Below are 12,937 nucleotides of genomic sequence, written 5' to 3'. Positions count from 1 at the left end.
CTGACCCCTGCCCTTCCCGACACGCGGCTCCAGCGCGGGGGCTACGATACGCGGAACTGTTTGACTGGACTGCCTTGCTTTCACCCGGCGCGTTTTTAGAAACGGCGCGGCGGCGGCCGGCAGGTGAGTTCCGGGAGCGGCGGTACCGCGGGAATGGGACCGGGAATCGGAACGGGGCCGGGGGACCTTGTCCCGGCACCACGGGTGATTTCGGCGCCCAGGGTTCTGGAGAGAGGCAGCGGCTCTGCGGGAGAGGGAAGGAGCCGGCCTCAGTTGCCGGGGCTCTCCCGGGACCCTCTTGCTCGGGTGGGGCTGCTCCGGGGGGACTGGAGCGGGCCGGGTGTTTGCAGAGGCCTTAGGGCTGAAGGGCTCTCTGGGTTATCCAGGCCAACCCTCTGCCCGGGCAGGGTCACCCAGAGCAGGTTACACAGTGACGCGCCCGGGTGGGTGCTGAATGTCTCCGGACAGGGAGAATCGGCGCCTTCACTGAGCAGCGTGTCCCAATGTCTGCCACCCTCCATGAAAAGAAGCGATTCCTCGCGTTGAGGTGGAACTTGTGTTTTAATTTATGGCCCTTGTTCCTCGTCCTGTCGCTGGGCACCACCGAAAGAGCCTGGCACCATCCTCTGGTCCCCGCCTTTGAGACGTTTGTATGGATTGATGCGATCCCCTCTGTTCTCCAGACTAAACACGTCTCCCACGGTCTCTCATAAGAGAGATGCTCCAGACCCCTCATCATCTTTGTGGCCTCCACTGAACCCTCTCCAGTAGCTTGTTCTTTCCCCCTCGGGGCTGTGGGGCTGTGCCTCCCCTCCCGTCTGACCGCCCCGGGCCCCGCCGTGAGCGACCTGCGGGGCTCTGTGCCTTGTCACACCTCTGCTGGCATCCGCGGGCACTGCGCCCCTCAGGCTCAACACTCTTCTTCCATGCCTTCAGATAAATCAGTCTTGTGGAAGCCGAGGAAAACCAAAACGCCGCAAACTTCTGTTTTAGCTCAATGCATTGCACATCACATCGTGAGTGAACTCAGTTTAGTTGCAGGATGGTTGCAGCCAAGTACATTGTGGTTCCCCCGACCCCCCATTTTTCTTTGGTTAGGGCAGTGGCTCTGGGTGGTGTTTCTTTAAAAAGAGAAGTTGATGGGAAGTGTTTAGATGAGAGAGATGCTTTGTTGTTGCAAAAATACAGGTTTATGGGTGATGGGTGTGGTGGGATGGGTTTATGCTGACCAAATCTAGTGGGACAGTTTCTTCCAAGTATCTCATGGGAAACATTTTTAACCTTGTGTTTGCAAGGCACTATCTGGCACTTCTGAATTTCAGCTTGGGTTTTTTTTTTTTTTTTTTTTTTTTTTTTTTAAAAACAAACTAAAGTAACTTTGTAAGTCTAACCCAATCCACTTGTGTATCCTAGTTTATAGCTTTTAGCCAGAGGTCAGCTTCTTACTGTATTTGTTCTCTGGACATGATGCATTTGTCTGGGAAATGTGTTTAGCACTGCAATACAAACAGTAACCACTTGATACAATTACTGAAGTAAAGCCCTTCAAAGCTCCTATTTATTTGATGTTTCAATTTACTGCTAGGAGCTTCAATTTACTGTTTTTGAATTGATTTGTTAGTTAAGTTTTCATGAAACACTACTTTTGTTTTCCCTTGACATTGTTTAATGAAATACTGTTGGAATAAATGAAGCTGTATTATTAAAAAAAGATTTTTTCCTTGCTCTTCTTTGCTGTCACTTATAGCTGTCTTAAACTTCAGATAATGACAAAATGTCCTCTAGAGGGAGATCTTGTTGCTTTTATGTGCTCAAATATTGGTCACCTTGTTCCAGTTAAATGTCTTGATCACTTACCGTGGGAAGGATCTGTGATGATGAATGTGTGTATCTTAATAAGTACCTATCTTCTGGATCTGTGCTTAGAAATTTGATAACAGAATCTAGAGGCATGTAACACTTCTGTAGGTTATGTGAAACACAGTTGTTTTGATTCAAATAGATGCAATTCTGAAGTTAAATGAGTAATCTTTGCAAGTTCCAGAGTCCTGCTCCTGCAGAAGTATTTGTAGGGCCTACATTTGTGGTGTGCCTGCATTTGTGGTGTCAATTCTGCAAATGCTTATGAAGATACTGACTTTCATGTGTTCCCTGTTACCATCAAGATGCTTTTGAGGGCAATTGCTTTGCTGACTTGAACCAAGAATTTCAACAGCCTATCTGAAAGTGTTGTGGGTTAAATCTCTTCAGTGTAATGAGTGGTAACAGCTTGGCAAGGGGACAAAGCAGTAATAAAATATCACATTTAGTCAATCTTACCAATACTTCTTGCCTTTAAACAACAGAGGCTGAAATATTTCTTTGCAGACACATCAGTTGTTTGAATGTAGTTAACTCTATACTGCACGTACCCCATACAAATTGTTGGAAAAATCTTGATGGGATTATTGTGAGGGTGAATTATTTTGCATGTTACATGTGCAGTCTTGACATGAGATTTCTTTCTCCTGGACATATTGAAAAAAACTTGTTTCACAGTTGAGGCATCTATGCTCTCATTTTTCTGTAAGTAAATGCAAATAGTGAATTCAGTGTAGCTTTTGGCATATTTAATCTGTAAAACTAAAGGCTGTGTGGAACATGCTCTATGGATATAATTGGAAAATTTCCTCATACTGCAAGGCTGCTGAGGGGGTCAAAAATGTGTTTACACTTTAACTGCCAGTTGAACCCCTACACACTTCTTTCAAGTCATCTGTAGTGTTAAGAAATAGATATTGTTAGATTGACTCCAAAATAGTTGTAGTATTTGTATTCTTATAAATGTACAAAACCACTACATAATTAATTATTTTTTTCTCTGTGTGTGTGTGTGGATGTAATGCTGGAATTAAGGCAAAGTAATTTGCTGTGTTCATATTATAAGGTTGTTTTCCTTCTCATCCTCATTGTCATTGTTTTGTGGTATGCAAATACACCTCTGCAATGCATTAAAAATGTATGCAAGGGTCTTGGAGGCAAATCGTGTTGCTTAATAGAATGTACAGTGTGTTATAATAAATTCCATTAATAAACAGAAATAAGAGTTTTGATTTTTTTTTTAAGAAAGGCATATTTATATCCCTAAGTTACTCAAATTGTAGACTCTGTAATTAATTGTGCTCTGAATGATCAATTCTTTATTTTAGATCATAATTTTGGAGGATTGCAGCATTGAGATCTCTGGAGTCTGCTGTGTCTAGCCATAATGAGTTTGGTTGCTTATGAAGATTCAGACTCTGAGACAGAAACTGGAAAGACTGAAGCCCCTGATGCTTCTGGCAGACAAACAAACCAGCTGAGTTCTCCTGTGAGTTGTGTTCAGCACTTTGCACCTGGTAGTACAAAATCTACTCATGAAATGCACCCTGCTGAGAGCACTGGCAGAGCTGGCAGGAGCACGGTTTGTGAAGATCCCCCGGAGCATTATGCACAGAATAACAACACTGACTTGGCACCTCCTTATTTTCAGAGGGTGTTCTCTGGCCATGCTGCATTATCTGTGGCTTACAGAAACTATGAACAGGCTTCAAGCTCTTCAACAAATTCTGGAAATGGCATTTCCCAGAAGAGAACACATAAAGACAGCACTACTGCCATCAAAGGAATTAGACCATACATCCCTAAACGATTCCGTCAAGAAAATTCCAGTAAGCCTGAAAAAGAACCTGACCAGAGAGGTAGCTCAGACTGTGATGTTGAGTTAAGTGTATCAGGAGAGCAGACTTTGAGAAAGATCTCTGAATTAATTAAACCATATTTGGGATCTAAATATAAAGTAACTGAACTTCCTAAAAGCTTGATATTTTACATGTCTAAACACAGCGGCCCTGTTAATGAAATCCAGTGGTGTCCTGTACGGGAACAAAGTCACATGCTTCTCTCAGCTTCTATGGACAAAACAGTCAAGGTAATGTAAAGCAAGATGCTTGGTGGCTCAATCATCAGACTTCAAAATGTTTTATTAAACAATGCTCTTCTGGAAATAACATCCTTGCTTGTGTACGTTTAACAGTTCCAACATACTCAGAATTTGAGGAGCTGCTTTATAAGATTATTATAAACTTGCAGCCTAAGTCTTCACTATACCCACAGTTAGTTCGATTAGCTTGGAATTTGGTGGGGTTTTAAATTTTTTTTTTTTATTTCTATTTTTTTTTTTTTTTATTTTAGTCATGTCAGTGTTTTAGACCTTAAGAAGTTAGATTTCTGCTAGGTCATTCCTCATGATCTCTATCAGTGTTTTATCACAATGGCCATGAGCACTAGGGTATGCACACAGATTCTGCCATGAGTCATTAAGCAACTAACAACCAACACTGGAATAATATTTTTAATAATTCTGACAGGCCCGTGTGACATCTGCTGGAGGAAGTAGATCAGGTCAGATGGATTTTGTATCTCAGAACTGTGTCTTGTCATGATCTAAGGGGTCTTCCCAATTTAATTTCTTTTAAGGGTTAATTGCTCAATACTCAAGAGTGAGTTTTCCTCCTAGCTTTAATGAATTTATCTTCAGTTCTTTGGTAATTTAGTCAGTCCAATGAGGCTTTTGTTTTTAAAATGGGTAATGGGCATATGCTTTCCCAGATATAATAGGGCTGATTGTGCCCCTGGGTTCAAATAATAGTCTTCTTAAGTGGCCTTGCACAGGAACATAGCTTTGATAAGAATGCACAGAAAGTGTCGTTTCTGGTGGAAGACATGCATTATCGCATCTAACATGTATTTACCATGGCAGGCACAATTATTTTCCTGCTTCTAAAATGTAGGATTTTAGTAAATCTTAAGAAGAGCATCCCTTGTACCAGCATACCAACATAGTTCTCCTTTACCAGGATTTTGAAACCTCTTTTTCTTAAACATTAAATGTAGGAAAAAAAGTACCTTTGTTTCTCCTTGCAAGTCATCTTTATTATATTTGTTATATCGTGGCTTTTGCTTGAAGAACAGACTTAGAAGTAAAAGGCTAAGATATGCAAAAAGTGCTGATGGATGTTTCTGTTAAGCAGCAATGTAAATTTAGCTTGTACAATACTGACCTCTGGATGTCTGAATTTGACCTTTTGTCTTAAATTGTCACATCGTCTGCTTAATGTTTATTGACTGTTCCAGAGCCTCATTTGTACAACTGACAAGTGAAGTTATGGATGTGTTGAATTTTGTATAAAAATCTAAAATCTTAAGTTGTTGCTGCAATATAAAATTATTAAAATGTTGAAATAATGGCCAGTCTGGTTTGTCTTCTGAGCATAAAGAAAAATTATTTTTCTGAATCAGTGTTAATTACCATGCCTGCTTGGAAGCAGTCATTAACAGTAAAGCCATTTTTTGAAGATATCTGACTATTTTAGGTCACCCAAACCTTGGAAATTCAATATAAATGAACTGTATTAGTGTTGGCAACACTTCCGAGCATGCGGGTCTGAAAAATAAATGAAGGAATAACGTAGCTCTTAGGAAGTATCTGAAACCACACTTTGTGTTCTGGAGGGCAGCTCGCAGGGAGGCAGCCAGCTATGGACGCGCCCTCCTGTTATTAGGGAACCTCGTCGCTGTCGCGCCCTTTCACGCTGGCTGTCCTGGGCAGCAGAGGGCGCGGTGACACCGAGGATTCACTGGGTGTTAGGCTCCCAGATTCCCTCCCTGTCTGGGATCACGAGCGCATAAATCCCTGGTGACTGTGGCAGCACTGCTTTACCTTCTGGGAATTGATTTTGGCTCTCTACTGTTGCTTGAAGTTGTCAATTTTCCGGTATAGGCATAAAACAACTCATTTATAATGCAGGTCTTTTTCCTCATCCTTTTAACTTCACACAAATTGTATTTTTTTTCCCCAAAAACACCTGCTTAGAATTGCTCATTTAAATCCAGGCAGTGGATGTGTGTCCTCTTTCCCTCTAATGGGAATATGCAGACACTCAGGATGTTTGCATGATTTACTTTCAACATCTGATTTGGGTAAAACTCAAAGCACAGTTAAAAGCCTAAAATCTCTTTATGATCAGAGAGAAGAGGCAATTCAGACCATCAAAACTCTGTACTTGCAGTTAGTCACAGGAATGACTGTGACTGTTTTTAAGAGTAAATGTCTTGGATTCCGTCCTTACACCCAGCCTATGCATTAAGACATTTATATTTTGAAGAGTCCAATATTAGTGGGGATTTCTCAGAACTGAGTATTCTAAGTTGAGATGACTGTGGTAGTTTAAGTGGTGCTTGAACCAGAGCTCTATAGTTGTACTCAATTTGTGTAATATTTAGCCACTTTTTAATATTTTATCTGTTCTTATAATTTCCTCTTAATAACTTCATCTTTCATCACAAACTAAGAATTTTCCTTTGTGGGAAAGGATTTGATTTTTTTTTTTTTTTTAACTTGGCATAGAGAAGGAAGAAACACTTGCGTTACTTACCTTAGTGATCCAAATTTTTTTATTTCTGTCTAAATTTTGATGACTGAGTCATTCATGTCACACAGATGTATGTCTAAAATGTGTATATGGACCTGATTATGTGGTTTTTTTACTTTTTAAGTATGCGTATATATCCTGTTTAAATCAGGAGAAAAGAACAGTCTTCCATTTATGTTCTCTCAGGTTAAAAAGTGCACTTTAACACCTTTATGAATCAGTGTAAGTCGCGCTAAAGTATTTACAATAAATGAGTTGATGTTTTCATTTTCTGTTGACTGAAGAATAACCTAGAGCTGGAGGATCATTGGAAGGATCTAGTGAAAATAACTTGCATTTTATGGTTTTCTTTAGAAGTATTTGATCTGATTTCCTTTGTATTGCTGCTTTTAAAACACCTCAAACAGTGTTTGTCACCTTCGAGTGGTGAAGTTGGAAAAAGCATCAGTTTTCAGCTCAGGGGCAGAATTCTTTAGAGTAACACTCATGCCAGCAGATGGGGCACCTCAGCGTGTTAGAAAGGGATGGGAACTAAACTGCCTCTGAAGGCTCCAAAACTTTAATATTTGCCTCTCTGTTGTGTGTTGAAAGACCAAAGTTACAAGTTTCTGCATGTGTTGCTAAATGTATAAGAAAACCCCTGAGTTTTTGGAGAGACCTGAAAATAAGATATAACCTCATCTGGGAAGTGATAGGTATTGCAAATTATCCTCCGTTCTCCAATCTGGAGCATTAATAGAAGAATATTTAATGCTAAATTTAAAAATTGTAGGGAATGGGGAACTCTTACTGTGGCAGTGTTGCTCTTCACAGTTACACTGTAACGGTATTGTGAGCGGCTTGTGTTTTTAGCTTATGTATGTATTTTAAGGACTGTGAAACATTGTTGTCTGAACTGATGAAATTAGTTTTCTTTGAATAACCCTTCTCTACTTTCTGTTTGAATAGCTGCTGTAAATGAATTTTAGGCATCTAGTGCCATTTTTGGGTTTTCCTACTTAAACGCCAAAATAGTGTTCATTATTTTAATATCTCATCTACTGTTTTTTTTGGTTTTTTTTTTTTTGCATAAATTTTGAGAGTTATTGGTGCTGTTAAAGGTGCCTGGTTCCCATAGTGTGGATATTCAATGCTTTCTGAACATCAGAGCTTGTTTATGTATTTCTGGTTTAGAACCCCAAATACAGAACCCAGAATGACAGATTGCCATTGAATACAACTTTTTGCCTTTGGTAGCAGAGAACATTAACAAGTTGTGTCTTGTTATCAATTGCAGAAACCACAAGGCTGCATTCACATTGTCAGTCTTTTATTTGGGAGATCTTGTCATTACACAGAGCCACACAAATGTTAACATTTTCACTAGTTACTGGTGCTGGACTTACCTTTTTAAAAATTGTTCATAACTTCAGCATCCTATGCCTTTATTCTGTATTTCCTAGTTTGCCTTAAAATTACCTCAAGGTAACATCTTTATATAATCAACTGCTAGCTGTTAATTTTGTGTTTCTCATATTTTATTTAGAGCATCACAGCAGGTGTTATGTTTGTTGCAGAGGATTTCTTAATTTTGAGCACTTTTCACTTTCTATTGTTAAACAAGATCAAGGAAAGAAAGTGCTGCAATTCTAGAGTGTGCAAAATATATATTAATAGCACTTTGTGTTCTAATACCTTGTTGCAAGTTTTTCTTATATATTTTGTTCCCTACTGGCCTAGTTGAATAGTCATTTCACCACAGCTCTATTGATACAAGTAAAGTAAATTTTTTTAAAATTAGTTTAATAATATAAGCCTCTTGAACAGGGGCATTGCTGACTTCCCATGATTTAGAACATAACAACCATTCTGGTTCAGACCAGGGGTCAGTCTCTAAGTGGATGAGTATAGAAGAACAAGTCAAAGGTTTGTTTGTGATGCCTTTAAGTCCTCTTCTGGTCTGTGCTTATTTTCAAGTTGGGATTTCTGAGCTCCTAAGTAGTTAATCTTTGTAACTTGCTACCTCAAGAGATTTCTTCCAGATACTTCTCCAGTCTTCTGAGACTCTTTTGTGATCATTAGATTTAGAGTGGTATGTTACTCATACTCATTAAATTTAATGTACGGATTTTGGTTCCTGGAGTGTGTCAAATGCCACAAGAAATACAATTTTCAATTATGCTTTCAAAGTATTTTATTATTTTGTGATTTTGTGTCTGTTAGGATAGCACAGTAGTATATTCCAGGAATTTTGTTATTCTTGATCCTGTTGTATTGGATTGAATGATAGAAGATGATAGCCTCAATCCATAAACTGTGTGTGGCACAGAGAGTGACAACACAAATTTCCTAGATATTGACCATTACCCTGTCTCAGAGTAACAAGATCTAATATTTCTGCTTTCAACCATTCTGTACACAATTCACTTGGAATAGACAGTGTTTCTTGTTCTGTCACAGGCGTGTCTGTTTATTAAGGAATACATTTAAACTGCCAGCATATTTCCTGTACACTCAGGCATAGCTGTCAGATGGCTGTAGCCCTGTCACAGCTAGGCTGGATTCAAACTGTTCACTAAGCAGAATTAGCTATCATGCTGCTAGTACCTCAAGTAGGGCAACTCTTAGATTGATTTTTAAAATCTAATTGTGGCAAAATTCCTTTAACTGTAGGTGACAAATTGGGAAGTCATCCTATTTGATACATATGTTCTTTGTTTGAAATGTTTTGAAGATTTCTGTTGATACATTTTTAATACTGTATATTAAAAATAACAAATAGTTCTCCCCATTATCTTGGAAGTGACAAGGAAATGTTCATATTCTGGATATTGTGTGCTGCTTACTTAGATGTGGGAACAAACCCATTGTTTTCTTGTTGAAGAGGCTGAAATTAGCAGAAATACTGAAGCAGACATTTCTTTATGAAGGTTCTGGCCTTCTTCCCTTGTCTGTTTAGAACTGTGCATATTTTTTCCAGTGACTTTAAGATTGCTGATTATTAAGGTGGCAGTACGCTTATGTGATAGGCACATGCGTGGCTATACTTTTTGGTATACCTCTTCTATACCTTTTTGGTATAGAAGATGATCATCTTCTAACAAAATTATTTCATACACTTCAATGAGAAGTATGCTCCATAATGCTTATTTTTGTAAGAAAAGGAACATCATGCAGGAAGGAATGTATTTGACCATCAGTGAAAGCTTCTGGCTGTGCCATGGGTAGATGATAATCCAGGTCAGGATATAATAGATAGCTCTCACAATTGTTCTGCAGAAGCTGGCGACATGTATCAGCAAAGAACAGTTCATGAAAGTGGTGAATTTTGGTCTCTTCATCCCAAAGGTTTGTGTGGGTAAGAGTTGTTTCACATTTGGCATTTTAGTACCTTGATAATGTTTAGAGATTGCAGTTAGAGAGATATATTTTTTTAATTATTTCCTTGTTTCCAGTGATGCAGTTGTCAAGGAAACAGAAATCCTTGTAATGCCTTTGTTCACTTTTTCAGAATCCACAGCTGGAGATGACTTGTATAGTTTTTATTATGTTCTGAGTGTTTGACACACTCTTAGGCCTCAAAGGATTTTTTCAAAGGAGTATGTTTCTTTGAGTATAAATAGCACCATCCTTATCTCTATAGGGTTTGATAAGCCATTGTTTCTTTCCTTCTGCACTAACAGGAACTAAATTCAGTACTACTTTGGATTAGAATTTATCTTAACACTTGTATGAAGACTGACATTTGAGGAAAAGGGGGAGGGCAAAAATGCAGTGAACCTCTCAGCTTCTGGGTGAGGTTTTTAGCTTTGTGATGCCATGAGTTTTTTCCACTTGGAAATGACTCCTGACTTAGGATTTCCTTAAAGAATGCAGGAGTGATACCCCCAGTGTTCTTGTGAAACATTTTTTGACTGCTTTGTGGCTGTGTGAGAGGATGTGGCTGTGGGGGAGAAGAGTGGGATGGATATTTCACAGTGTAGCTACTATGCCTGTGTTCCCCCTTGCCCCTGCAAAAATAAATTGGGAATTATATAAAGAAATATTTTGAAAATAAAAGTTCTTCCAAGAGCAGGGAAGTTGCTGTCTGTCATTTTGAGTCTGACTAGAAATCCTCTTCAATTTCTTTCTCTGGAACTTCTGCAGTGTCTTTTATTCAGCTGCTTAGCATGATTAAGCCTGGAGGGTAAAACACTGAGGCCTTCTGTGAATTTGGTTGACACTGATCAACAGGTGCAAAGTGGCCACAGGTGAGATGCACAGGATAACATGGTTGTTGTGACAGTATTATTTCACAAACCTTTTTTCTGTGGAAATCCAAAAACGTGGTGACTGACTTCTAAATATCCTTAAAAGTGATGTGGAAGAAAGGATTCTGTTCTCTCATGTTACCTAAAAAGAGTTTTGGTTACTTGTATCATTATTTGCAGAAGTATGAGGAACTTAAAGTGTTTATCTGACTTTTTGCTTAGCAACCCATCTCTCCCGAATGGGTGAGCTCTGCACTTCCTTTCTACTGGGAGCTCTTCCAGTTGTTTACTGTGTCTCTGAAATAGCAGAGGAGAAAGCAACCTTGTGCTCCTGCCAGGGCAGAGTCAGGGCTAGGGATGTCAGTGGGGCAGTGCCTCTAAAGCAGCTGAACTGGTAATGTCCTGAGGTAAGCTCTCCACTTACACCCAGGACCTGGGTGGGCAGCTGCAGTGCAGTCTAATGGCAGAATGTCACCCGAGATGGGATGTCGGAGTCCAGGACATCCCTCTGGCTGCCCTGGCTTTCTCAAGACCCTGGCAGGGGGCTCGGAGACCTTGGCATGAAGTCAAAAACACCTGTGGCTTCGATTTTAGCCTGTGGGAAAAGCTGCCAACTTTGTATCAGGAATTACAAGCCAAAAGGGTTTGAGTAGTGTAATAGTTGAATTAAGACAGGGTGAAAAAGTGGAATTTTGGAGTTTTTAAAATAAGGGGTTCAGGAGACAAGAGGGAGGGATTTGGGCGTGTCCTGATCTTCCTTCTTCTCCTTCTTCTCCTTCTTCTCCTTCTTCTCCTTCTTCTCCTTCTTCTCCTTCTTCTCCTTCTTCTCCTTCTTCTCCTTCTTCTCCTTCTTCTCCTTCTTCTTGTCCTCCATGTCTTGGTGTGATGGTGACACTTTTCTATTGGTTTAAGGTAGAGACACACTGTCTAACATAAATTATAGATATTGGCACATTATTGTAAACATACTACATGTAATTTCTAGTATAAAATGTACACACTGCCCCAGGCAGGATGCAGACTGCCATGGCCTCTTTGCTAGATGGAGCTCGGCAGGTCAGAGAAAGAATGTTATAGATAAGGAAAAATAAACAACCTTGAGAAGCGGACCCTACGCATTCCAGACTTCTTCTTTGGCTGCTCGGGCTGGGAGAAAAAGGATTTTTACCATCTTGGGGTCATCCTGACACCACAGAGACAGACCCCGAGAATGGGACAGATGTATGATGGTGTTGTCTCCATTCTGGGCATGTCAGTAAGATTGTTGGTGAAAAAGTGAAGGTTTTGGTACTTGGGAAAAAAATGAGCTAGAGTAGTTTGAATTTCTTAAGTGACTGTAATAGATTATGGGAGTATCAATTTTTTTTGTAACAGTTAAGAAATTCTGAATATTTTTGTTGTTTGAAAATATAAATAGCACCAATCTAACTTTGCTTCTTTTCTAGAAATCTGTCTTTATAGCTGCATCTCGCATGCTGCTATATATTTAAAAAATCTGCTAACAAAGCCACAAGGCATCTTATGACTTTGATTCCTTACCCTTCTTGGTTTGTCAATGTTGTCAAGGAAACAACTTTTTGAGAAATTTTGCTCTACTTTTTCAGGTTCTATAGAGAGATTACTTGTGTAGGATTTATCTGGCATCAGGGCTAAAAAGAGTTTTCCTGAAGTTTCTATTCTTTTCACTGTGTTCATGTCCTTGCTTTTTTTAAAGCAGATTTTATTTTTAGCATGTGTCATATAGCTGCATCTTTAAGGTCATAGTACCAGTGAATGTACCAAGGATTACTGACACTTGATCTTTGGATGAAGCCTTGTTGAAATAATTTAATTGATGCCTTTGCTATGTATTTATTCTATAAAAACAACTGGTTATAAATTCCCTTTAAAAGAAACATTAGAAAATCCCTTGTTCATCAAAGAACTTGCTTCATTACTATGGAACTAATGACTTACAGTCCTTTATCATACATATCATGTTTCATGGCAGTAATTATGTCTCTTCAAAGAAAAAGCATTTAGTGGCTGGTGTGGAATTCTGCTGGGTTTGTTTTCCAACTCGTGCATGCTGGGTGACAGGCTGGTTAGATTGTTAAGGCTGATCTTTAACTTCACTGTGCTTGTGGAGGCTTTATTTTATATTATATTTAATAAAACTGCTGTTTTTCTTCTAGGACATACCTGTAAATATTATAAAAAACTTCTGCCTTTCTCACATGTTTCTTTTGGTTGGTGGATTAAGAACACTGGGCATGA

The 12,937-nt window shown here is 39.3% G+C and overlaps 1 protein-coding gene across 2 annotated transcripts in view; it reads left to right on the top strand.

Annotated features, from left to right (window-relative positions):
* The first annotated feature begins 35 nt into the window (after window positions 1-35).
* The window catches only part of WDR25 (WD repeat domain 25), a 59,798-nt gene continuing 46,896 nt past the window's right edge, over window positions 36-12,937 (top strand). Inside the window, exons 1-2 of one of the 2 annotated variants that reach the window (XM_053980017.1) lie at window positions 36-123; window positions 3,189-3,349. In XM_053980017.1, the coding sequence (XP_053835992.1) occupies window positions 3,248-3,349 (102 nt within the window). In that variant the 5' untranslated portion in view covers window positions 36-123; window positions 3,189-3,247. Of the gene's footprint in view, window positions 124-3,188; window positions 3,950-12,937 lie in introns of both variants that reach the window. The other variant, XM_053980014.1, reaches the window with a different exon arrangement.

This window comes from Vidua macroura, chromosome 6, assembly GCF_024509145.1.
Source record: "Vidua macroura isolate BioBank_ID:100142 chromosome 6, ASM2450914v1, whole genome shotgun sequence".
NCBI classification, from domain to species: domain Eukaryota; kingdom Metazoa; phylum Chordata; class Aves; order Passeriformes; family Viduidae; genus Vidua; species Vidua macroura.
Note: the sequence above shows the minus strand (reverse complement) of the source record. Positions and strands in the feature narration are given on the sequence as shown.